This window comes from Coloeus monedula, assembly GCF_965178545.1.
Source record: "Coloeus monedula genome assembly, chromosome: 7".
Lineage (NCBI taxonomy): Eukaryota > Metazoa > Chordata > Aves > Passeriformes > Corvidae > Coloeus > Coloeus monedula.
The window spans coordinates 12,399,144-12,426,601 of record NC_138787.1 but is presented as its reverse complement, the minus strand read 5'-3'; the positions used below and the strand labels follow the sequence as shown (position 1 = coordinate 12,426,601).

Below are 27,458 nucleotides of genomic sequence, written 5' to 3'. Positions count from 1 at the left end.
CCGCCGGAGTCAGGGCCGGGGGCCGGCGCCACCGCCGCGCCGCCCGCAAGAACCCCGCCCCGCTCCCGGCCCCGCCGAGCCCAGCGGCGGGGGCTGCCCGCACCACGCGGCCCGGCGCATTGTGGGGCTCGTCACTGGCGGCGGCCCGCCGGGGGCTGTAGTTCTGGGCGGGAGCCGAGCGGAAGCCATCGGCGCCCTTCCTCAGTCGCTGCCGTGTTGCACGCGGGGCTGCGGCGGGAAGGAGCGGCGCCGGAGGGAGCGCAGCGTGGGGCGGGTAAGCGAGCACTCGGCGCCGGCCCGGTGCTGCTCTGTCCCCTCACGGACGAGCGGCGCGATCTGTGCCTCCCACCCCTTCAGGGGTTAACCCTCCCTCCTCTCGCCCCCGGGGCCGTTCCCCGCCGAGCCGCGGCACCACCCGGGCTGGAAGGTACGGCGGGCCGCGCCGGGCGTGCGGTGGCTTCCCTGCGGCTGGTTGGGGTGGGAGCGCGGGGCCTGAGCGTGAGGCGGCGTCCGGGGCTGGCCCCGCGGTCCCGGGCGGAGAAGGAGTTCCGGCGGCTGTCTGGGTTGGCAGCTGACAGGAGTTTTTTGGCGGTGGTGATGCTGTCATGTAACGTAGTGCTGAGCTCCGTCCATTCAGTGTTAGCGGGGGCGGCAGTGCCCGCAGGCGGTGGCTAGGGTGACCTTCAGCGGCTCGGGGTGCCCGTCACCGAGCGGGCTCTCTGGAGGGTCATGTCACCGCCAACAGGAGGCAGCCCTCGGTGGCATCTTAGTTGTTGTCCTGCTTGCGTATGGAGGACAAGGAAATCTTGGCTTTTATCAACTTCTTAATCACATTGTTACATTTTTATCAGCTGGTTAAGCTAGAGTACGAATATCTGTCAGTAAATGTCATTTACTCTGTCGACCATGCTAGTGGAGAAATGTATGTGATGTGGCATGCTCGTATTTTTATTTTTTAATGCAATCTTCAGCTGTTGCATAGGTGCCTATTTCTTGGGTACGTTTCGCAGTTACTGTTGGCTGATTGTGACAGTTTGATGCGGATATTTTATATTCTAATAAATAACTTAAAGCAACATTACAAGGCCACAGTCAATTTTAGGTTTGTTTTCAGGTACTTGTTTTCTTTCAAAAGATGTAGTTCTTAGTAAAAATAGGCGGACTTCTTTTTGATTACATTCAGACACTGAAGCTAAATTTAAAAAAATATATTTTCCAATACCTGAAATTTTTCAACTCTGTAGTGGTAGTGTGATTTTTAGAGCTGTATCAGTTTATCGAATTTCTGTTACGAGTATCTGAAAATGTACTTTAAAGAGCGTTGGAAAACCACAGACTTTCCTGGTGGTGATTTGCCTCTAATAGTGGGCTTCCAGAATTATATTGTCCAGTAGGAGTGCTGTCTTTCAGGAATGATAATCATGATTTGTTGATTAGTTTTCCAAGAAGACGCAAGCAGAGCCTTTTCACAGAGATGGCTACAAAAAAGAAGACATCCTTTTATCTGGTTTGATTGCTAGTGATACTCTGGTGACTGAGTCATATTGATCAGTTTGATTAATCCTAATAAATACAGAATTATAACTTAAAATGCTGAGCACTGGCTGGGGTATAGATCAAGGAACTGAAACTACTTTTTTGGGTGAATTCAGCCATGCATCAACTGAAAGTGTTAGTGATTTCAGTTAAATGTTATTCAAGTTCCCTTCAAGTATACTTTACAGAAAGCCGATTACAACCTTTATAATGAAATATTAGCAGAGATCTTAGCAGAATGAGGCATTAGCAGAACACCTCAAGAGCACTTACAGTATTTTTTATTTTAACTAACAAATAGGCAATTCACAATAGTTCTTGATTCCTCTGAGATCATAACATTACTACGTATGCACGTAATTTCTTCTGAAAAAAGAAAACTTGTGAGAAAAGATGTATACAGATACTAGTGTTTTGACTATACATTTACAGAAAAGGTTTAGGAATTAATAAAACATAGTGTGTGTCTTTAATGTAGGTAGCACTCATAGTTTCAGATTAAGTTAGACTTCAGTTAGGCATTTGCTGTTTTTAGATTGTGTACTAAGGGTGATATCGACAACCTCTAAACATGTAGGATTTAAAATAAATTTTAACTATCAAGCTGTGATATTCAACAGTATGCATGTATACATGTACATAAAGCATATATATATAAAGCATATATGCATGTACTTAACAGGTAGTGTTGCCACTTAGGAGAATATGAGTGTGAGTCTGGCTTGGTGTAACTGTAGGATGAGGGAATGTTATGGCCGGCTTCATGATCCGCTGGTGATTCATCATTCTCCAAGAAGTGTTCTTCAGCGTCCCCTCTGAAGCCTTACCCCCCTCCCAAAATAAAAACAATCCAAAAGATGTGGGGGGTTATTTTTGTTTTCTTAGAGTTTCTTTCTTATACCATTCTATTTATGATTGAAGGTCTGTTGCAGGTTTCTTTATGATTATTACAGTTGTTTTTAGCATTGTATTGGCATACTCTTTTAAAATATTTTTTTCCTTACATGAGAGAAGTGCAAGCACTAAATAGGTTTCTGTAGGGATAGTATTGCCTGAAATAACAGGTGTTAGGCACACAGCAAATGTTAATTGTGATAGGCAAAGTTTGTGTTCGCATAGATTTGTTTTTCAGTAGATAATCCTTTGTCCTTCATCTCCTACTGGATGGTGTTGAAGGATTTGGCCTCTGCTTCTGAGCACTAGTCCCAGGAATGTTTTGGCAGCAATTCAGTGTGGTCATGTTTGCTATAAGAATAGAACTGTTTCATTAACCTTGAAATGCAGAATATGTTGATTGTTATTAGCTGGCTTGACAGCATTCCAATTTTAGTAATGGAAAAAGTATTGTGTTAATGACTTGATACAATTTTTTTAATTGCATACTTACATAGCAGTAAAATTTGGTATCCCAGAATAATGCACTCATTTACTTGGCTTGCTTTTGGAAAATGGATGTTGTCTTGTCTCTTAATCAAGTTAGGATCTTCTTTGTTGTCAAAATTTTGTTTGTGTTACTTGTGGCCTGGTGTCTTGCATCCGGGAATTGTACAGAGGAGGAGACCTAGTTTAGTCTTTCCAAGTGCTTGTGAGGAGTCAGCTGCTCTCAACAAATGGAAAACAGCAGGAATAACAGCATATTTATATTTAAGTTTGGATATTGTCAATACAGATGCCAGTATTTTGCAGACATTTTTAACTTTTTGAGCACAAAGAAATAACACGTACATTTTTCTGTGGTTTCCAGTTGTAAAGCAATTCCCTTACCGTTCTCATAATTCAGATTTGAATTAGAGTTCTCTAGTGGTAGAATGTCTTCACAGTTACATTCTATCTTGAGGTGCCCCAACTCTTTCAGCACCAAAGTGGTAGTTACAAAAGACAAGAACAATTTTTTATACTTTATAACTTCTTTATCTTTCCCTAAGACTCTAGTCAGTATTGCTTTTTCAAGTTAATCTTTACTCTAGAGTCTTCTGACTCACTAAAGGAAAAAGTTATGAAATCTCTTTAGAGCAGCTTGGATTCTCTAGGGCAGATAGACAAGATGTAGGAATAGTTTCCAGTTCCATAAGAAGTGTGCTCTATGTATGTACCTCAGGTTTTAGCTTACTGTTTGGAGCCAAATGATAGCTGAAATGTTAGACACTCACTGGGGAGTAAAATTTAACCTAGAAAGTAAAGAAATACTAAGACTGAGATAGGTAGGGTAGGTATGTTTGTATGTATAGAAAATGTTGTCTGATATTTCCATCTCTCTTGAACCTTCCTTGAAGAAAGCCTCCTGAGAGCACCACCCCTGCATATGGGCTGTTCTCCAATATTTGAATTTCCGTTGTATTTTTCCATGTTCAGTTAACCTATAAAAGACACAAACATCAATGGGAAATGGGCCTATGAGGGAGTAGGGGGACAAAACTAATAAGATGTAGATCAGAGTAGAATGTATAATATAGTAAACTGACAGTGGAAATATTCTTTATAAATAAAGATTAAAATCAATACCTGGGAAAGTTTTCTGGCTTCTCTTTTGGACATGTCTTTCTGCACGACTTAACAATCTTAATTTCTAGTCCATCTTTTTATAGCATGGTCATATATTTAAAGGGTTGTTGTAAATTTTATGGGTTTTAATTAAATGTGTTTAATTATAGTTGTGACTTGCAGAAGGAATCTGCAGTTAGGAAATAGTTTATAACTGCAGTGTAGAAGGGTCATGGAGTCACTTTCAGGGTGGTACTGCCCAGTGCTTGAATTTCTACAGAAGGTGCACCACGGTACAGGAGACTGAAGCTGTGAGGAGCATTGGAAGTGCAGGCATTAACTTTTATGGTGTTTGCTTATCTAGTAAACTTCTCAAAGGTTTTGCAAAGAGTTTGCCCTTTCAATTCAATAGCTTGGTGTTGGCCTGGTGCTCTAGAAAACATTTAGCCAAATCACTTTGGTCCTTTTTTTTTCCCCCTCTTTGGCTGAACTGAGATTGACCTGCAACAAATAATGTTTCTGCTCTGCACTTAGAAGAGAGATTAAAACCAATATTGAGAAGCAGCAGCATTCAGTTTTACATTTTTAAAACTCAAAGGAAAAAGATTGAGTTAGAGTTGTGAAGAAACTGTCCTATGCTGCTGAACTTTATCTAGCTGTATAGTGACTCTTTTTATTACATAATGAAGTCATTTGCATGTGTGGATCTACAGCAATCTTCTTAAATTTCTTTTATTATGCTGTATTTCGTTTTTTTAGAGAAGGGGGTATGTATAGTTCATGCTTTTCAGCAATCCATTTAAAAAACAGTGTCTAGAAAAAAAATTTAAGTGCTAGAAGCATCTATACATTCAGATAGAAAGTGTTTCTCAAATCTCTTTTCATTAAGTGTTTAATATGGATAGGAATTACAACTGATAAGCAGAGTACATACATAAAGAAATAAATGACAAAACAAGAAGATACTACTTACAAGTATGAGCAGACCTTAATTGAAGAAAGTTTTTTTTTGATCTCCTGCCAAAGTGTACAAGCAGATGAACTGGCAGGCTCCAGGCTTGCTTTAAAAAGCTCCTGCGCTGTCCATTTTGATCTTGTCAAATGAGAGGTTGCTACAGACAGCAAAACAAACCTCTGATTGTTGTACTTGATGATTGGAGATCTTGGGAAAACTGTTAAGAGCAAATTTTAAATTAATGCAAGATTTTAAGAGAATTTTATGTTAACTGAATGCCAGAGGAGGGACAAGGAGACTTGTTTTCTCTTTAGTTTTATATCTTTCTGTCATCTAGAACTACTGTTTTATATGGAAGGTGATTAATCAGTCTTGGCAAAGGAAAAGCAGTATTTTTACTTTATTAAACTGTTCTGATAGCTTATCTGAATTAGTCATGGTAGTTTCTGGTTTACCACAATGAGTCCCCACTGAAGAGAAAACACAGATTTTATAATGATCCACAAAGGAAATTTCTGATAGGTCCAGTTTTTAATTAAGAGCCTCCAAAAGGAAAAGAGACTAAAGCAAACAGTTGTATAAAACTTAAATTTTTAACAATAGAAATGTTAAGGGTGATGTTTTTGAAATCCTGCCTTTAGAATCCATGACTTTAAATAAATGTAGTGGCCTGAAGAAAATCTCTGTTAGTTGGAGCTGCTGTCCATTAGCATAAAAAGGAAGTGCCTCATTTCAGTGAATGACCTGAATACTCTAAATATTATATGAAAGAAGCGGAATAGTACAGACAAAGAGATATTTGACAAAGTCCATGCTTAAGGTGAGATGTTATGTCTGCAGGGAGAAAATATATTTAAATGCTACCTTTCATATGTACTGTATAAACTGGAAATAAAGTGTTTGCCTCTTTTTTTCTTTAAAGTTAATTATAGTGCAGAGGGGAAATTCAGACTGAAAGAGACAAAGTCACACCAATTTACCTGTCTCCCTTGAAAGAGTGAAATCTGTTAAACTTTGGTATTCTCTTTGTTTTATCTTTAGGTGATGGGTGAGCTGAGAAGCTGGTGAAGCTTAAGTGAAATACTTCTACTGATCAGTAGTAGCCCAGATGAAATAGGCATGTCCTAAGATGGCAGTAGATCTGGAATATGAACCAGCCTACAGAAGTGAGTTGATGCCAGATTTGTGAGTCTCTGTGGCTTGATGGCTCTCACTTACTCTGTCTCTAAACCAAAGCCATCTTTTTCCCAAAGCAATGGAGGAATGGTGCCCAGCTTGATTACAGAATGCTCTTTCCAAGGAAGTGAACTGTGAAGGAAGGACTCATGAGTTTGGATCCCAGGGGCCTGGAGAGCATCCGTGGTAAGTTGAAGAATTACTATTACAAGTCCTGAATGTGTCTAACATGATATTAAGCACCAACCTGAAGACAACCTTACGTCTCACATTCTTTGTATTGCTTATGTGATACTGTAGAGGAACAAAACCAGTGAGTCCATGTAACTCACTTGTAAAGACAGCGAGCACTGTAAAATACTGTTTGTAAAATTCTCACTGTCAATAGTCAACATGGGTGATTATTCCATTGGAAGATATTGCAGGTAGTCTTCATCTTGAGTGGAAATGGTGCAAAGATAATCACTGCATATCTTTAATATTTGAGCAATTTAGTATTAATGTTTCTCTTTTTTTTTGCAATAATTGTGAAGAGATTAAGGGACACACACACCCTACAACACAGAAAGAGGTAAACTTCGATTGCAGGGGTTTTAATATCATGTTTCTCAAAGTGTGATTCTGTAAGGATGATAATGGAGTTTTTTATTTGTTCCCTTATTTCAAAGCAGTATTCAGTTGGTTTTACTTACTTAAAGATTGTTTACATCTATGTTCATTATCAAACCAATGCATAAAACAGAAGAACAAGAAAAATGTCAGTTTCCTTCAGAAAAGGGGAAGTGTAACAACTGTGATAAAGAAACTGTAGGAAATCAAAAGCTAGTAAAATGTAGGTTTGTGTTTAGCTCAATGAAGAGGAAAAGATGGAAATTGAAACTCATTACTTACATTATATTCAAGAAGTTGGAGGGACACAGAGCATACCAGCTTTTCAGGAAGTTGTGGGGTCAGCTGGGGATGAGGAACTTACAAGTATTGCAGTGTAAATCAAGTGTTGATTCAGTAAGAATTCTGGTATTTTGTCTGATACAGAATAATTATTTTCAAATCTGCCAAAGATTTATTAAGTATTTTATAGTACATAAAATGGATAGTACTGTAGCAACACTATCAAATTTTACATATATTTAATAATGTACTATTACTGACATTTATTCTCTTTCAGATGGCTGCTCCAGTGAGGACATTCCTGAGGTGGAGTTGGTGAGCATGCTGGAAGAACAGTTGCCAGATTACAAGTTACGAGCAGACTCTCTGTACCTGTATGAAAATCCAGGCTGGATTCAGCCCAAGGCTTGCCATGGCCGTCTGCCGGAGATGGCTTCTCCAGCTCGTGAGGAGGAGTCCTTCCATTACATGAGTGAGTTGGTATTTTTTTTCCCAAATATTGAAGATAAAAATGTAGGTACAAAGTTAATATTAATATTAGGAAATGGTCAAATCTGGGAAACTTTGGACAGGTGGAAGAAAAGGCTGATATTCAGGAGAAGTGCTTGTAGTTCAGGACTGCAATTCTAATGGCTGATTTAGGATTTCTCATGACTGCCTGATCATCAGATTACACACTGAAGTAAAAGTAGGAACATGTGATAGTGAAAAAGAGGCAGGAACCTAGAATTGTGCTAGAAAAGATGTAATATGAAAGGTATGAGTGTGCAGCAACTGTTGTTTTCAGGAATGTTAATACTGTGGTGGATTTGGTGATGTTACCCTGATGTTTTGTGTCAGTGTTGTTTGTAAGGTGCTGTCAGTGGTTTCTTCTGGAGATAGAAAAGGAATGAATAGCAGATAGGCAGGTACTAGATCAGTGTTGATCACTGCCTTCCAGTTCTGAAAATACTAAGTTAACTTACTCTTAAACCTATCAAATGATGAAGAAGAAAATGGACAGCTTCAGTCACATGAAGAAACCTTTAATATGTTGAAAAGCAAACGTACAGAAAGTTGCCAGTAGAACTGAACACCTACTTGCCTGTAGTTTCTAAGTGTTTTCATGTGAATGCATTGGAATCACTTCAGAGAAATGGAGAAGTCCTGTTTCCTCTATTTATTGGAGCTATTGGAACAAACCACATAGAAGAGGAAACTTGTTATTTATATACAGTCTGTAAAGATTACCTCTTCCTTGTACATGCCACCTCTAAAAGGGTTTTTTGTATCATTGTTTGTAGTTTAAGCTTTCTGAGGGTGCATAGCAAAGGAGTAAGAAAGACTGAAACATTACTTCCCAAGAATGCAGTACTCAACAATTTAGAATGATCTTGTTATAAACTGAACTTGCAGGCTTTGAACTGTTTTTAACTGTGGAAAGTAACTGGAAAGCCGCTTAATGTTTATTGCTCAGTCTATTTCTGATAATAAAATTGCAAGCATAAACGATTTTATAGTCAAGTGAATGCTTTTGTAGTTCACTGGAAGCGGTTGTGTAGTTGGTGGGGTGTGTACTTGCCTCTAAGTGTTAATTATAAAGAGGTGGGATCAGAGTCTATCCGAGATGGATGGAGCTTGACATGAAACGTGGCTCTGCTGGAGATCTCTGCTCGGCACCTCACCTGTGTGACAAAGCACAGGGCTCTGAAGGACCTTCAGTCAGCATGAGCTTGCATTTTCAACCTGCAGGGAGAGGGAGGGGTTTTATCAGCTAAGTTTTCATGAACCCTGTTGTGTATTATTTGGCTGTCAAGGTACTGCAGAAAGTGCTGTCTTCTTATTTCTCCCAGAGGGAGGTTCTTTTCAAATATGGAAGGTGTCTTGTGAAAACAGTAAACTGCTTATAGGAGTTTTTAAAGCAGTTTTTTAAGCTATAAATGTTTTCTTGTAACAATGACTGAAATTGAATTAAAATATAGCTGTTAGGCATAACATATAAAATGAATTCTTCTATCATTTAAGAACACTTTTGTAACTGCCCAGTCATATAAACTCAAGATAAATATGGTTTATGTTTCTCCTAGAAATTGTTCAGACATCGGTTACACTTGTCATCGTAGTAGCTTTTCTGAGACTAGTAACCCATGGGGACATACTGGGAAGGTCCCAGACAAATACAGATAAAAATCAATTTCTAGTTATAATTATTGTTGAATAGATTGGTAGGTGAAATTTTAATCTTTCTGTTGCCTGGAATTGGGAATAAATGTGACATGAAGTGTAAGATGGGTTTTTAGCTGTGTATCTGCCTCCCCCTATATATGTATGGAAACATTTTTATAACTTTTTCCAAGAGAGAGTGCTTAATATATGGTTTGAGTGAATTTATAGTTGAGAAAAAACCCAAAACAACACAACAGTTATTGCACTTGAGCTCCTCCTGTTTTTATGGCTGCTGCTGCTACCTATAAGAAGGTCTGTCCCATGACCAGTTGGGTTCACACTGGCAGTGTTTCCAGTGAGGTGGAAGAATATTTTCTGCTTCAACTGTGATAGCCTAAGAAGCCCTGCATTACAAAAGACCACTCTTTGGAACTACTTTATATGTGTGAATTAAGGGTCATGGCACAACACAATAAGAATTTTAACCAAAATGAAGAGTTGCTTGCAACTTTCACTTGGCAAGGTGAGTATTGCACATGCATATGTTCTCAGGAGAGAATTATAACAAACGGTGTATAGTTTTGATCCTGTACTGGAAGAAATAACTAAATTTATATAGAGCTAAGTTTTGAAGCTGTTGGTTCTGTGATTTTATTTATCAGAGTAAAGATAATTGCTCTTGATGTTAGGAACTTACCTGCCTGAGTAACCTTGTATGGAATTAGTGTAAATTTTTATTAAAGGTGCTGGATAGAAACTTGAAATCACCTGCTAGGATCAGTTATCACAGGAGAGCTGGCTATAATATTCTGCCTGTAATGGCTGTAACTTAGTTATGTATGTGCAGTGAATTTTCCAAATACTGATAAGCTAGATGAGTTTGGAGTCCCCTCTCAGCAACCCATATCAGTAACCAAGCAGTACAGTAAAATTGTCCTCCAAATGCATGTTATGTTACTGATAGATATGTATTTTAAATTTAGTGGAGAGTTTCTATTTTTTCCCTGCTTAGAAATACAATTGGTAAATGACAGTGCTGTAAGTTCAAAGTTCCTATATGCTTAAACAGCATGTGCTGGGTTTTTATGCCTGCTGATCTTTTTGATGAAAAGCATTTGGTTTGTTACTTTAATATATTTTTCTTTTAAGCTTTTAGAGAAACAGTAAAAGTTTTCCTTCTGTGTTGTTCTTCCTGTTCTCCTGTCTTTCAAGATTATAAAAAACTTTCTTTTGTTACTAAAACGTGACTTGGTTTTGATTTTAGCATAGCTGCAGTGTTACGCTTTAAAAGGTTAATTGTGGACATTATGTATGTAAAGGATATAGACAGCTTATATAACATAGGTGAATAAAGTCAGTGAAGTGCAAAGCTGAAGTGCATGCTATCTCATAGCTATGTGTGCAGTCCTCAGCGAAACAAACAAAGAAAAGAACTGATAATCAATACCACTGTGTATTCAGAGTAAGAAACAGATTTAAACAAGGTAAACGAGTGAAGGAGATCTTGAGATCAAATCCACAGTAATCTCATTTTGCAGTTCAGTGATGATGGAATTAGTTTCAAAACAGGTTAACATAAACCTTCAGCTGAAGCAGATACTTCTGTAATTTTTAAATTTATATTGCTGCCTTCTTCACTTTAATGATCCTGACTTCATAAAGCAAGAATAGCAAATTGCTGTTGAGCTTGGACAAGTACAAACATTCATCACCTGACAGAGAAATGTGTAATTCTGCTCCTGAAGGAAATATTTAAATGGTTTTCTAAAAGGCCTAAGAAAGTTTTAATAGTGAAAAAAGTATGTTTGCACATGCATTTATTTTTTGGTTGTGGTAGATGCATGGCAAAGTCACCTATTTCCTTACATTTTAATTCTTTCTCCTCTTTGTTCTCTTTTTCCCCCATATCTTTCATCATCTGTCACTCTAGCTCTTATTGAACTTCCTTCCTCCTCCTTGGATGGATCTCACAAATTTGCACAAGGTAATTAAGATGCCTTTGTTACTACCATCTCCTCTTTCTCAGGACATGAACTAGAGCAGACCAGTGCTTTGCAGTTTTAGCACTGCGTTTTGTTCAGACTTGTCACAAATTCTTCATGCTTTGCTTAATTCCTCACTCAGTCCTGTTTTTCAAATCCTACTGCTTCTCAGTTTTTTAATTGTTTTACAGACTCTTCAAACATTGGAGTTACTTAATCAGTAAGGTAGCATTTACTGCTACATCTAAAATGCAAACATACATTATCTCATTTCTTCTTAATTGTTTCCAAGATGGTCAAGCCCTTAATAAATGCATTTCCATGACTAGTCTCTGGGGTCTCTATTCTTCCTGTGTATAGCTGTCACACAGCCTAGTGGGAATTTTGCTTCAGGGTTAAAGTATGTATTCAACTATATTTGAATGTGCTCCAATATATTCTTCCTCCTCTCCTCAGCAGCCTGGATGGTTCAACTGCTTAGCTGTATTCAGAAAGTTGCTCTTAGGAGATTTTTCTCCTTTTTCTAAATTTGAAGGATGTGTGAGCACCTCAGGTCTTAGTTAATGTTGCTGAAAGGTGTAAATGTTAAATACCTCATTTATCAGTCTCCCAAATGAGTATTGTTTCACATTTCTGAAGTTGAAGATGCATTTGCATAGCCTCTGCTAGCTTCATCAGCCAAGTACTGTATTTGTATATAAACAACATCCTCTGAGTTTAGCTCTCCCCTTCCCACCATTTTCTTGTCTTTCCTTCAATAAGCATGTTTGTCTCTCTTCAGTTCTTGGCACAGATAATGCAGAACAGAAAGACTACAGTGAAGCTGACATGGTGAAACGTCTGTTAGCTGAGGTATGCTTGTCTCTGTCATGCTGTGTTAATACAGTTGAGGAAGTGCATTTGAGGGAGGGTTTTATTCAGCTGCTGAACATTTTGATTCGGTTATCTTCAAGAGCTGCTTATCAAACAAATGGGTAATGAGAAGCTGCCCATTTGCTTGCACCACCTCAGAAAATTTAACTAAATTGTGGGCACCCATGAAGCCAGTGAGTATAAGAAAGACACGGCTTTCTTCTGATTTCCTGTTGCTCCTCTGCTTCTATGCCTTCACCACTGTTCAAGCTGAGCAGTCTGTTCTGGAGAAAGTATCACTGGAAAGACCAAAGGCCTAAGTAAATGTGGGGTTTTTTGTGTGTGTGTGATTCAACAGAACCCTTTGTACTCAGCACAAAACCCAAAACTGTCCCCAGGTTTGGTGCTTTCCTCTCCTCCTGTTATTGCAAATGGCTGTGGAAGAGAGTATGCAATATCAAAAAACACAGTTATGGATGTGTTCTGGACCCAAGTGATGAGGCATTAATAATTTTCTAATGATGTTGATCCACTTGAGAATGAAGGGGGATCTCAGAGTGGTGATGCATTGAGCAATATCTAGGAGAATCTAAAGCTCTGAATTTAAACCTTCTATGATCAAAAGGAAGCATTTTTTCTCGTTTTGGGAGCAGAAAGATCGGGACCTGGAGCTGGCAGCGCGAATTGGACAAGCCCTCCTTAAGCGAAACCATCTGTTGATGGAACAGAATGAATCACTGGAAGAACAGTTAGGACAAACTCTAGACAGAGTAAGTGGTCGCTTTTCTTTCTTTTTTTACTTTATTTAAGGGGTTTTTTTCCCATTTTTTTCTCTCTTTTTCTTTTCCATTTATGATGGTGGTAAGAGGATTATTAGAAATATGTTATTTCATTGTGAAAGGGGTGGTTGGTGCTTTCAGACTGCAGAAGTTTGCTTAGATGTCATTCTCCTAATCATCGTTCAGTCACTTCTTGCAGTCCAGGAATTGAACATGAAGACTACATATTGTAATTATGAGAAATTATGAGAATGTTAGACATCATTAGGTATATCAGACCATCAGTCTGATTTCCCACTGTTAAATTAAGAATGGACTAATATGAGTCAAAATAAGAGATTGGTATCTGACATGAGCTGCTACATAACAACTTCCCAGGTGAGGAAACAGAAAATGAGCTGGTTAATGGGGTACTTACACTAAGAGTAAACAAATTTATAAATGTAATGAAAAGTGAATTCTGATCAAGATCTTCACTTCGTCTCTTCCTGTAAGCACAAATCCTTGATCTAACCTTTTCTTTGTTTTTCTTTCTTAAAAAAGGAATTTAATAATTGACAAATAATACTGTGGTCAACAGATGTAGTGTAAGCTACAGTGAAATGGATTCAGCTGTTGTATAAAACAGTATGCTGGTAACAAGGATGTACTCATAATCAGCTGTAGGGCAGCATAAACTTAGGTATTCATATAAAATTGTAGATAGGCAAAATAGAATTTATCTAAATGAGATCTGTCTCTTCTTTTGTTTTTAGTTGTCCTACGATTCATGTAATATGCAGACTGGAGGGTACCACTCTATACATGTAAATAGCTGTCTCTCAGTCCTTTTCTCCCGGAACTCAGCAGTTCAGAGTAATGGTCATAATCAAAATTATAGCTAGCATGTTAAAATGAAATCATGTATCAAGGCAGCTGGAAAATGATTTTGCAGTAAACTATTTAAAAAGTAGGTTCTGTTGTTCATTTTTGTGGTGTCTTGAATTTCCAGTCTCACTTGCACTGATAAAATTATGATCTTAAAAACTTCCTGTAAAATAGAGGTGTGAACTCTTCTTAAATCTCATTTTAGACTGGAGCAATGATGTTCTAGAGACTGCATAAATAATACACTATGATATTGTGTATCTAAAGTGTATTTCACGTGGTGGTGATCTTCACTTGTCCTAGGTTAACCAGCTGCAGCATGAACTGTCAAAGAAGGATGACCTGCTTCGTATTGTTTCCATCGCTTCTGAGGAGAGTGAGACAGATTCCAGCTGTTCCACACCACTGCGTTTCAACGAGTCTTTCAATGTCTCCCATGATCCATTGCAGCTGGATGTCCTGCAGGATAAACTCCGAGAGCTGGAGGAAGAAAACCTGGCTCTGCGATCCAAGGTACAGACCGATGGGCTGTGCTGTATGTGCTGGGTATGGAATGAACCAGGGTGCTCAAAATCCAGCATCAGAGTTTCTCTTGAGGCACATGGCTATTTTGTGTCAGTGTATACAAATCATTCCCAAGCACTTTCCCTCCGTGCCCACATCCTTCTGTTCCCTTCATTCCTCATTGTCTCCGGAGTTCGCTAGTAGTTCGTTCTCAGTGCAGTTGTGATACATGAAAAAACATGGGAACATATGTAAGCACTCAGCAAAAGTACTTGGACACATCAGGCCCTCAAGCTTATACAGTTTGTTTTGATATAAATCTGACTGCAGGAGTATTTGGGGAATTCCATTCTGTTGCCATTGTTTTTGTCAGAAGATATTTAAGGTTTAATATGCTTCCACTTAAATTATTTTAAAGACACAGTTTTGACTATGTGATTAGTTTCTCTATTTTGACTGGTCTCTTGTGTATGTAAAACTTGAATACAGGCACTGTGCCAGTAGGAGGATAGACACTAAATGGCCAAACAAAAAATGGCTATAAAATGGAACCAACAGCAAAGGTTCCAAGAACTGGAGTCTACAGATGCAGTGTCTCTTCTTTGGTAGTGAAGAGTGGAACTCGTAAAATAGGACATTGTTTAAAACTGGGTTCTTTTGTTGCCTTTAAGAAAAAGGGGTGTTGTTTGTAAGAAACATGAGGGGTTTTGATTTTGTGTGTGTGTGTGGTGGTTTGATTTTTTCTATGTGAGCCTTTCCCAATATAAGTTTGTTACACCAGCCGGACTAGATTCCTTTAATGTCAACAAAATACACTTCTGCCCTTGTTTTGTCTCCAAAATGCTCAGCTTGAGGTACACATTCTTCCTAAAACTCCTTAAGACCAAATGGATATGTTAGTAGTGCTGTAGGATAAGAAAGAGAAGATCAGATTGTCTTTATTTTGCTCCTAAGCCTGTATATGATTGCACAGGTTTACAGACCAGCCAGGGGTTAATCGTTCTGTGATATAACATAACCTTCAGTGACTTGACATAGCCTCAATTACAATGAGCCTCTATTTACTTTTTTATTTATTTTCATTTGGCAGCACTGTGTAAAGAAGTGTATTTGCCTGCACTTGTGTAAATGTACCACTGTTTGCTGGGATAATCTTTAAAACCATTTGCTGAGTTTTACAGTGTGAGTCCCTCACTGGCAAACAGTCCTGAGTATAGAAGACTTGTCTGTGCTAAATTTAATGTTATCATCCTCACAATCAAAAGGGAAGTAGGAATCTAGAGTGCTTCATATTGTTTAGGTATGTTGTGATACTCAGTCTCTGACCCAGGAAATTTAGTCTAAATAGGCTAGTTGGAAATATGGAGAAAAGCTGTTCTACCAAGAGCTTTTCAGTGCCATAAGAGAGCTGGCTAACAGCAGTCAGTTTTCAAGATTTTTTTAATTTAAAGTTTTTTGAAGCAAATTTAATTGCTTATTTCTGATTTCTGTCTTGGTTCACTTTCTCTACCAAGTTACATCTTTTTGCAACAATTTTTGATTAGAGCCAAGAGATCAGGCTTTGTTCATGTGTCTGTGTGTCTTTCACTTGAGACACCTGTAAAATTCTGGGAAACGGGTTATGGCGGAAAACACAGTTGCATAGAGTTTTTAAAGAGAGAGGGGAGATTCTTCAGTTGCAAGAATTTTAGAAATAAAAATTCATAGCATTATAGATAAGCTGAAATTGTTATTGATAAACAAATAATTTTCTTGAAGGCTTGCCACCTGAAGTCAGAAACCATTACGTATGAAGAGAAGGAACAGCAGCTGGTCAATGACTGTGTCAAAGAACTCCGTGAGTATCCAGGCTGTATTTTGCAATAGCAGAATGGTAGGTGAAATACCTAGTTCCTGCACCTTCTTAGTTAACCCTGAATCCAAAAACGAGCTTCAATAATTTATGCCAATCATTGCAGTCTTGCCCTTTGCCCAAGTGTAAGGTTGTTTCTGTATTTCAGCAAGTTTCACTCTGGCATTCAAATTCAGCTCTGTGTGTCGTGTTTAGAAGGGGAAAACGAACACAAAAGATGATGTCCATGAACTTCCTAAACTGAAGCCTGCAGACACTAGAAAATCAACAAAGTATTCTTCTTATGTATTCAGCACACTTGACACTGAAATGTATTGGTGTATAGACTTTTAACTATGAACACATTAGTTTTAAAATACATGTTATGAAGCAAAGCATTTAAATTAGCAAGTGGCTTAATTTGTCTAGAGGAGTTGTTTGTATTTGCTTTGGGGACTGCTTATTTGCAAAGAATTGCAGCTACTCTTACATAAATGCATGCTAAGTATTCTGAAACAATAAAGAACAATACTTTTTTATCTGTAGTCATTTGATGTGTACTACTTCCTTTGTGCATAATAACCTTAAATTGTATTTAAGATTATTTTTTTCTATACAACCACCATAAAGAAGACTGGATTGCTGCTTTATTTTTCTTGTTACAGATGACCATAAAGTACTGTGAATTGATACTTAGTTGGTTAATTTACTCTGATCCCGCTGAGAAAATACGCATGTTTCGCAAATAGGAGTTAGTTCAAATATGCTTTCCTATTTTCCTTCAGTGAGAATGTCTGTGAGTTCACTTTTTTATTCAATTCTACAGCACGTGTAGGCATGCTAGGTAATTTAGACTCCCAGAAAGAATCTTCTCCTAGAGCTGTGTTGCCTACAGCTTTAAAATTTGCATTTTCAGGAAAAGGTATCTGACTGAGCTTAAATGCTCACAGGCCCATAAACAGGGCCTTGTTCTGCAGTAAATGTGTGAGGTACAACAAGCACTGAAGTTGTAGTGTGACCTTTATGCAAGGTTGATCAGACTTTCTTATGACTTTGCAATGCTTTCATGGCAAGTGTACAAACAAGGGTAACTGCATAAAAATGTTTCAGCTCTTTGAGTTGCTTTGTCCTCTCACTTTGTGAAGTCCTTGCTAAAAGGAAAAAAAAGAAACAGGAAATTGTATTCAGTGAATCTTTGGGGAATAGATAATGACCAGGATCAAGAGTGTATGTTACACTTGACAAGGTTTGACAAAATGCCTTTCCTTACAATAGTAGTTAATAACAAGATTAATTCAGAACCAGACTTTTCTAGCATATTCCAAGTCTGACCTTGGTCATGAGCCATTATGTCATTTGAAATAGTTTTATTGTAGTCATTTCACATACTGGTGATATGTATTTCAGATTCTGCATGCTTAGTTCTTAATATGTTACACATGCATTTGAAGTTAACTCTTTTTCCTCCTCCTCCCCACTGTTAATCTTTTCCTTGTGGATGTTCTAAGGCACCTACTTTTATGTATTATGAATTTATTTCCTAAGAGTATTGGTCATTTCACAGATTGTTGTTGACTTTCACTCATCCTTTCTGCGGTTTGTGTTTGGTTTGGGGTTATTTTTTGTGTAATGGGAGAAGGTCTCAACTAAGTTCCTTTTGTGTTTTGTAGGGCAAACAAATGCTCAGATTTCCAGGATAACAGAGGAGTTGTCAGAGAAGAGTGAGGAGGTGATTCGCTACCAGGAAGAGATCTCATCCCTTTTGTCCCAGATTGTTGATCTTCAACATAAAGTCAAAGAAGTAAGGGAATGCTGATAAAGTGCCCATGTCTGTGCAAGTGTCTGTACAAGCCAGGGGGTTGCACTGCAAGAGCGTGGCTGTTCCAGGAAAGTCTGGCAGGGAATCAATCTCTTGGGGAAGTCAGCTGAGAAAATGATGAGCACCTTTTTGTGCTTTCAGAATGTGATTGAGAAGGAGGAGCTGAAACTTCACTTACAAGCTTCCAAAGATGCTCAGAGACAGCTGACAGCAGAGGTACTTGCAGCTTCTATGTATATACATTTAGATAAATGTTTGGGATAGAATACAGGAGAAAGAAAACAGAGAAAGAATGGGAACTACTGCTTTTTAATTATGTAGGATTTTTAATCTTTCATTGTGTTTGAAGTCATATGATTGGAGGAAAAGAATAATTACTTTAGCCTACACAGATATTTTTGTAGTTCACAGGAGTATGAAAGGCAAGGAGCATGTTTCAAATAGGGAGGTCTTACTATTCTTAGTAGTTAGGAGAAAAAGCCTGCTTTAGTGTGAATATTACTGATTATATCAACAGTACTGTGGCTCATTAGATTTTCAGACAGTTCTCTTTTTTTGCTTCTTTTGCATCAGTAGTCAGTGTATTTGCAGGTTTTCAATGTATTTTCCTTTGAATTTTGTCATACTTTTTCCTCTTTCAAATCATCACGCTTTGTCACTAAAACCGCTACAGGTGCTGTGCAGACTGTTGCCCATTCCAGCTGTGGGCCTGTGCCCTGCAGTTGAAGGAATCTTACACTGTTGAATCAGCCATTACAGGTTACTGTAGGAGTTCATTCAGTTTCACTCTGTCTTCTCTCTGAAAAGATCATGTGATGGCCTCTCTTCCCTTTCAGCTCCATGAGTTGCAAGATCGCAATGCAGAGTGTCTGGGGATGTTGCACGAGTCCCAGGAAGAAGTGAAGTTGCTGCGCAGCAGAGCCAGCTCTGTCGCTTGTCTCTGCCACCCGCAGTCGCGTGGAGCATTTCCTGTGGTAACAAACACCTCTAGAATGGCACACACCAGCTGGCACAGGCAGCTGTGGCACTGTGCAGCTCTAGGAGCACAATGGCCTTTGCAGGAGCTGCAGCCAGAACTACTTTGTAGTAGGCAAAGGAGCTGATCTGTTGGTTTTTCAATTCTTCAATGTGTACAGTTGTGAGAAACTTAGGAAATTAGTTAGGAAACTAACTGTTCACTTGACATGTTGTGACACTGCAATTATTTCTCCTTTTTATATGCCTTTTCTGTTTTAATCAGGGAATTGGCATGTTCTGCAGCTTATGCTCAGTTGTGCTAGTGTATTGTGTGATGTTGGTGTGAATTTTATGACTTGACAGTGTTTCTTTAAGAAACACAGCATCTCACATACTCAAAATATCTGGGAATTCATCAGGTTTTGGTTGGTTGCTCTGTGTGTACAGAATCACTTGTGTATGTGCTTGGCCTTGTAAGAAGTGCTCTTAAAATTGTAGCTTAACTGAAGCAACCAACATACAGAGTACATAAAGAAATACAAATTTAAAGCAGATGTTGCTAATGAAAAATGAACCCACGCTGGTTGCACATGGCTGTAGTTATGGTGGAAAACTGCCCCACATGCCCTTCCTATGGAGGCCAAAGGATTTGTCCAAAGCATACTGATACTGGGCAAACAAATGCAGGATGTTAAAAGTAACTTTTACAGATATTTTCTGCTAAAATTGTTAGAAGGAAGACTTGAATCTAACTTGTCAACTCTTATGGTTTCCATTTTTCTGTAGGATTCCCTTGCAGCAGAAATTGAGGGGACAATGCGGAAGGAATTGAGTCAGGGTGATGAATCTGTTCTCTCCAAGCAAAAGTATGTTTTCAGATCTCTATGTGCTGTTTTGATATTTATCCATAGACTTGTATTATTGAGGTGAGAATATATTGAGGTGAAACTGATTTCTGGAACTCTATAAATGCATATATTCCCTCTGTAATGTTTTCATTGTAAATAAAAAAAGGTTTGTAGTATTTGGTAATCTTTTCAATTTTGAAACCTGCTATATGCTTATTTGATTCTGTGAAGAAGGTGGGAATTTTTTGAAGGATGTTATTTTGTTCTTTAATTTGTGAGATTTTTTGATCCAAATTCTCTGATGCACAGGACTAGTTTTATCCCCTTTAATGCTTATAGAAAAATTGCTGGACAAATGACATTTTAGCTGAAAGACTCATAACAGTTTTCAAAACCCCGAAGACCTGTTTCTGGATCTCATAATTCTGAGCAAGAAGTAATAAACTAAATGTATGTTTCTTAAAGCATATACAAATTAAATAAATAAAATATATACTTCTGAATAGTCTAAAGCAGTTATCAGTAGAGATTCAGGTCTTTCAGGTAAAGAAGTGGTAATTCTGATACTTAATAGAGTAGTTCTCCTGAAGACATATGAGTGTCTTAGGCAATCACATTTTTCTGAACATCTATTTAGTAAGGTCTCTGCAGACTTTTCAAAGTTTGTTTTTCAGAGATTTTTCTTGACTTTATCTTTTTTGCTTCTGAAGACCACATTTGTTTGTTTGTCTTTTCCGCAGGGGTCAACAGAAACGAGTGTTTGACACTGTCAAGGTTGCCAATATCATTCGTGGCCGCTCCCCTTCCTTTCCTGCCCCATTGCCAATCCCTGGATCTAATCGCTCAAGTGCTGTTATGACAGCAAAGCCCTTCCAGTCTGGACTGCACCACTTGGAAAGCCACACACAGATGACTCTGGGGAGCAGCTCTGAGAAGAATTTGAAGTAGGAAGCACAGCCTGTTACCTTCTTCTGAGAAGAACTGATTCAAAACTAAATCCAGACTGGACTTCTGCTGTGTAAGAGAGATATAGTTAATTAAATGGTCTTAGTATCTGTTATTATTTGTTATTTTTCACAGAGATGCTCACAGTCCTGGCCAGCCGGGAACCCCTGGAGACAGTGACCTGGTCACAGCTCTGCACAGGCTCTCCCTCCGTCGTCAGAACTACCTGAGTGAGAAGCAGTTCTTTGAGGAGGAGTGGGACCGAAAAATGCATTTACTGGCTGAGCAGAAAGAAGAGGCTAGTGGCTTCAGTACACCAACGGAAAGCTCTTTTTCCCCAAGTACAAACTCAGAATTCACGGATCTCTCTTCCAGCTCTAGTAATCTCCGTGTCCTCCTACCAGAGAAGTTGCAAATTGTCAAACCCATTGAAGGTAAGAGGATGATCTTCCTTCTCTCATTAGCAAAAAAGGCTTTTAGATTTGCCAGCTAAATCATTGTGTGTATAGTTAGGTATGATGTGTAGTAACAGGAAGCAGTAGTATTTGGTAGGTTCCATGCCAGCGAGCTTGTCAGCATCACTTTCTAATTGGCTTTCTTAGAGGGTGCTAAGAGTTAGGCTGCTTCTTGGCATTGCCATCCAGTGGATGTGTGGATCACAGTGTGGGTACCAGCCAGCTGCAGTTGCTTTGCTCATGAATTCTTGTAACTTGATACAGTAGTAGGTAATGGCTCTCTGAATCTCTTCTCTTTCGTCACACCAGGATCTCAGACCCTTTTTCATTGGCAGCAGCTTGCTCGACCCAACCTAGGCACCATTCTTGACCCAAGACCAGGTGTTGTTACTAAAGGCTTTACCCCTCTGTCTGATGACACTGTGCACCACATCTCTGACCTGGAGGAAGATGATGAGGAAGAGGGTGAAGGAGGTATAACATTTCAAGCACAACAATCCTTCCCGGAGGAGAAATGTACATTGGCAAAGCCAGTGGCAGGCATTTTCCTGCCCCCTATTACTTCAGCATCAGTACCACTCACCGGTAAGATGCATGGTTAGTGTGATTCTATTTAACAGTGTCCTTTCCTCTATGGAAAGTATTTGACTTTGTGATGTGGATACAAAAATGCTGCTAGCAAGGATTTTCTTGCTATTTTCTAAGTCCGTGAGAGACTTTTCTCTCTCACAGAAGAGGTAGCAGTTATGTAAACAACCAAACACTGCAGCCTTGAGAAGTCTTGTTTATGGTACAGTAGAAAAATATTTTGACAATGGATGTTTTAGGATTTTAGCCACCCAAGGGGTGGCTGATCCTTTGTCCAATTAGACTATGAAGAAAAAAGTCTATAAAAGAGTTTGTAAAATAATTAAATAAATCAATCTTGCTGCGCAATTCCTGCCTGCTGGATCCTCTCTCCTCCTCCCTATGGCTGCGGGACACGGTGATATACCTTAGGGCATTTTTTATTTTTTAATAGTGTGATAATGCTGGTTTTGCTGTCTTTGTTCTTTACTTCAAAAAAATGGACTCAAAATAATTATCAGTGATAATAACAGTCTTAAACTTTGATTCAAAAGTTTTTGTTTGTTTTTATTTTTTTGTATTTATTTATCTTTCGTTTTTGTATGTCTTTATTTTTACCCTCAATGGATGTAAATTCTTCACATTTCAGCCTCAAATCCAGGGAAGTGTCTATCTTCAACAAATTCCACGTTCACCTTCACTACCTGTAGGATCCTTCACCCATCTGATGTCACTCAAGTTACTCCCAGGTATGAGGACTGCTACTATCCTAAATGTTGCTGCATAGGATTAAACCTTCTTTCTGGCTTTTGATATATGGACCAGTTTTAAAAAATACTAAGGTAGTTAGGCAACATGTAGAATGTTATTAATAAAAATAGTTGTAATTACAAAGGGAAGCTTGGAATTCTCTGGAGTGAGAGTTAAAACAGGTTAAGGTAACTTGAAGCAAATTTTAACTCTTAAATAGCAGATGCCTTGTATCATATATCTATTGTGGGAAAAAAGATTTTGTGATTATTTTCTGATTCTATTTTAAGATTTTTTTTTAAACTAACTGGACATCAGTATGCTATCTAATTGAGTATAGGTGATCACAGAAGGTAAATTCATTGGTACTTTGCAGAACAGTAATTCTGAGTCTACTGAAGCTGAAACTGTCATAGCTTATAGCAATAGTTTAGTTTTTCTTGAGTCTTCTGTATACTAAAAGGCAAATGCAGAGCAGGTATAAAAATGTCTAATGTGTGTATATTCTCTATTTCATTTTTATTTTATTTCAGCTCCGTGGGTGCTCCATTTTTATTGGGAAATACTGGCAGCAGTACTGGAAACCCAGTAATGAGCACTCCAGCCATTCCTTACAGACTAAGTATTGGAGAATTTCTCACTAACAGAAGAGACTCAACTACTACTTTCAGCAGCACAAGCAGCCTGGCTAAACTTTTGCAAGAACGAGGCATCTCTGCCAAGGTTTACGACAGTCCCATATTAGAAAAACTGCCTTTGCTACAACCCCCTCGAACTCTACCCATTCCTTCTACTCCACCAAATTCTCCTTCGCATTCACCTTGTCCTTCCCCTCCACTGTTTGAGCCTCGAGTGCATCACTCAGAAAATTTCCTGGCTTCTCGACCAGCAGAAACATTCTTGCAAGAAATGTATGGCCTAAAGCCCTCCCGTAATGTCCCGGACGTAGGCCAGCTGAAGATGAACCTCGTGGACAGACTGAAGAGGCTGGGCATTGCCAGGGTGATCAAGCCCCCTGAAACACAGGACCATGGGAAGAATCAGGGGCCAGAGGTTAGCTTGCAGAGGCAGGACTCAGCTGGGTTTTTAAATGCAGGTAGCAGCTTAATGGCAGGACTGAGAAGAAACCAGAGTCTTCCAGCCATGATTGGAGCACTGGGAGCTCCAGTTTGCACACAGTCATCAAAAATGGATATACTAAAGGAAGACTAAGTGGCCTGAAAGGTGTTTTGACTTGGAGCACAGTAAATAATTTGAGGGATGAACATCCAGTACAGGCATTGTTAGATGTGTTACAGAAGAGTTGGAGAAGGCATGTGCATGTTAAAATGTGGGAGAGACAAGTGTTGGGACCAAGGAGCAAAGGAACATTGCTTGGGTTTGAGGAAGAAGGTTTTTGTGGGAGATAGAAAGGTAAAACCAAAGCTTAATTTCAAGACCCCCTTCAGCATCTGTCTTAACTTAATCAGAAGTGAAGGCTATTGTAGACATTTTCAGTGTTTTAACCCTTTAACCTGTATGTGTAGGTATTCTGGTTTTTTCCACCATACACCCATAGTATTTACTAGTTGTTTGCAGTCAGGCTACATCATTTAAATATAATATTAAAATAACAGTCAGTCTGACCAGCATTAGCAGCCCAAGTTACTCTCTGTAGCAAACAAATATGAAGACTTGGATTTTTTTTTATTCTTTAATTTTCCATTTCAGAAACTGTCCTCTTTTGCTCTCCTCCTCACTTTGAGAAGCGGGGGAGAGAACCTTTAGCTCTGTGTAAGAAAGTAATACTTCAGTTTACAAACACAGGATTTATATTTTGAAAGAGTGTAGTTGTGTTAGTGAGGTATTAAGAGAAGTAAATTTCTTTCCAGAGCTTCTGAACGAACTACACAGAGAAATGTGCAATGAATAAGAATTAAGAAGCAGGGAAGTGTGTATTGGGGTGAAAACTTGAAGTTAAGAAATCTTTCCAAATTGCAGTGTGCTTCTATTTAAATGAGGATATTTTTGTGCACACACACATACACACACAAATATCTCGGGCACATTTCACCATTGCAAAAGGAAATAAACCCTAGGTGCTTGATTCAGGGTTCCTTTTTAAAGACCTAAGTGGAGAGCATTTACTTCAAGGAAAGTGTTGGAAGTTCAGAAAACTGCCTCTTGTCTTGCCAAGTAGACGTTTTGTGTATTTGAGAGATCTCCAGTAAACTTTATGCCTTTCATTCACTTATTTCTCATTTTAGATAGGATTTTGTTTAAAAGATTTCATTAAGAGCAAAATTTGCCAGTCTGTATGTAGAAACAGGAAGAAAAAAGCTGGTGTTCTTTGTAGCATTTTAATGAATATTGAAATCCGGTGATGAGTGAGTGTAGTTCTGAACATAGCTGAGGCAGACTTTCGAACTCAAAAGAGATCTACATTTTAGAAATCTGGTTTCTGAGTGTTAATCATCAAAATATTACTGCCCATGCTGCTTTTTTGATTCCTTCCTGTCTAGGGTTCTAATCATAACTGAACAATCTACAACAGATGTTTTGTGTAACAAGAAAAAGTTGTCTTTGCTAGTGACCTGAATAGAAACAGGTTCTTAATCTTTATGTAAATTTTCACAATACCTATCAACATTATAAAATGATTTGTTTCCATACAATTAGATTAAACAGTTACATTTACCTTGCCTGTTACTGTGTAGGTAGGGGGGCATAGCTGGCAGCTGTCTGGGGGTGTGGTGTGGCGCATCAGTGCAATTTCACTGATTTGCATGTGCCATGAGGCACATCCATAATCGGCACCCTCGCTGCTGCAAGGGTAAGTGGAGTAGGGCAGGAAAAGAAAGCTTCTTAACCTTGTTTATAGGAAATTTGTAACGTGGCCTTTCTGCTTTTACAGTTCTATAGATCTTGTGATGATTGATTTGGTTTTTGGTTTTGTTTTGGTTTTTTTTTTTTTTTTTTTTTGTAAAAGGAAAAGGAGTAACCACTTCAAATTTGCACAGGGATTCTTAGCAGAAGCTTGTCTGTCAGCAGCGCACAGAAATATTCAGGAACTCCTGGAGTTGCCTTTTGCTCTCTAAGCAAAATCTTACACTTACAAAAGGTGAATTTTATTTAAAAGACTATATACGGGTTAATTTTGTTTTTAAAATGAAAAATATTTAATTTTTTCATGTAAGTATTTATGTTTGTATGTACTTAGCTGTGCATGGTGTCTTGCCTAGCTACATAAGGTAAGAGTGAAAGGAGGGAGTGCAATGTTGGTCTCCAGTAGACTGAGACGGGTATGTCTGCTGTGTATCTGTAACTTCCAGGGAAATGAGTTAGCAAAAGCTTAGACAGTTTGGTATCAAGAGGAGTGTGTAGCATGTCAAAAGTATGTCCATTTTATGTGTTTATTGTAGGAATACCTGTCAGTTACAGATAAATTTTTGAAGGTATTACACTGTTTCTAGCTGGCTTCATTAGATAACTCCAGCCATTGGATCAGCAGAGTAGCAAACCAGCTAAGGCAGAATTCCTTTGGCAGACCATGGTTCAGGTAAAATTAATCTACAAGCATATAAATTAAATGCATGTTTCTCTTGGGGACACTTCCATATTCCATAGCCCAAGAATATAAACCGGTTCAGTTCAAACAATGCTGTGGATTTCAAGAGGTCAGTTTGTTCTGCAGGTGAGATGTATCATCAGATACTTTACATAAGACAAAAAGAAAATGGAAAAAGCTCTATACCATGGTGTTTGCGTGTGTTTATCCAGTTGGTTGATGCTGTGGTGCAGTGTTGTTCAAATTCTGTCATGCATTTATGCCTTTGGATGGTCATGCACAGTTTGGCTATACATGCCTGGCTTGCAGTAACAGGGAAAGCTGATGCTTCTTCCAAGTTACCGCTTTGTGCCAAAACCTAGAAGATAAACCTTTTTTAAATATATTTCTGAGAACATTTTAGAAGTTACCGTAATTCTAGAAATGATTTGGCTTTCATTATCTCCCATAAGACAGGTGAGAGGTGACCAACTGGCATGGCTGAGATCCTGCACCAGATCTTTTGAGTAGAGGTAGATCTAGAAGGAATGGAGTATTACATTTTGGCAAGGTTCTGTTGTCTTGCAGGTTTGAGTCAAACACAGATGCTAGGAAGGACTTACCTGTGATTGTGCAAGTTACACAAGACAGAAGGAAATTCTTGTATTTACCTTATTCCGATTGTCTTAAACAAAGCACAAACTTAAAGCTTTCCAGTTTCACTGTTTTTGATAAACTCAATGATACCTGCATGCTCAAAGTACCTGTGATCAAAGTTAAACATCTACTGCTGTCAAATTAGCAACAGAGAGGAAAGGAGAATAATTGGGTTTTAGCTTCATTTGGCTGTTACATGAGGGGACAACACACAATGCTTGAACAGTCTGGGATTTTCATGGTATTTTTTCCATCTGCTTTTTGCACTTACTGTTGTTTCATAGTGGAATGTAAATTTGATAATAAAACATGTATAACATGGAATTTTTCAGTATATTGCTGATCTGCTGTGGTTTGTTCCAGATGTCATCTTCTCTACTATAGTTTGTTCTATAACAAACCTTTGTGTGGCTAAAACTTATGGTGATTATTATACTGTACACCAGCTTAGTGAGTTGGTATCTGCAGAAGTGGCTTTAGAAGCCACTACATTTATTTAGCATTTCAGTGTTGAGCATCACTTTAAATGCATCTGTTCGTATTTTCTGGTACTTGGGGGTTTTTGTGTGTGGGTGGTGCTTTGGGGTTTTTTCCTCCCCTCTTTTAGAGCAGCTTGTGTGTTCCTGTAGCATTACAGTGTTAGCACTGCAGTGTGGTCTACCACCACCACGGTTGTGTTTTGTACCATCTCGGTAGCTGATGTTAGGTGAGCCCTACAGATTTGTGACAAAACGGGGGTAGACAGAGAGTTCTCTGTGTGTGCTCACCACGGGAGGCAATACAAAATGTTTTAAGGAGCTGGGTACTCACCTAGTGACTTCTCCTGTGCTTAGAACTAAGACTCAAAGATGAGCAAGGTAAGTGAACACAGGGCACCTGGACATCTTGAAACATGAAGCTGTACCAGAGCAACTGATTTTCACTGTTGAGACTAC

The 27,458-nt window shown here is 38.7% G+C and overlaps 1 protein-coding gene across 3 annotated transcripts; it reads left to right on the top strand.

Moving 5' to 3' along the window:
- The first annotated feature begins 139 nt into the window (after window positions 1-139).
- TRAK2 (trafficking kinesin protein 2) lies at window positions 140-26,857 on the top strand. 3 transcript variants are annotated; one of them, XM_082284862.1, is made up of 18 exons: window positions 140-274; window positions 6,014-6,138; window positions 6,226-6,334; window positions 7,317-7,511; window positions 11,115-11,168; window positions 11,948-12,018; window positions 12,672-12,788; window positions 13,968-14,177; window positions 15,927-16,005; window positions 17,670-17,800; window positions 17,960-18,034; window positions 18,655-18,792; window positions 19,562-19,641; window positions 20,364-20,567; window positions 20,704-21,002; window positions 21,333-21,608; window positions 22,240-22,339; window positions 22,874-26,857. In XM_082284862.1, the coding sequence occupies exons 3-18, from the start codon at window positions 6,298-6,300 to the stop codon at window positions 23,550-23,552; spliced, it is 2,745 nt and encodes a 914-aa protein (XP_082140988.1). In that variant the 5' UTR covers window positions 140-274; window positions 6,014-6,138; window positions 6,226-6,297; the 3' UTR covers window positions 23,553-26,857. The 3 variants fall into 3 exon arrangements, with proteins under 3 accessions (XP_082140988.1, XP_082140990.1, XP_082140989.1); XM_082284863.1 differs by lacking the exon at window positions 140-274 and adding an exon at window positions 296-427; XM_082284864.1 differs by lacking the exon at window positions 11,115-11,168.
- Window positions 26,858-27,458: the final 601 nt, after the last annotated feature.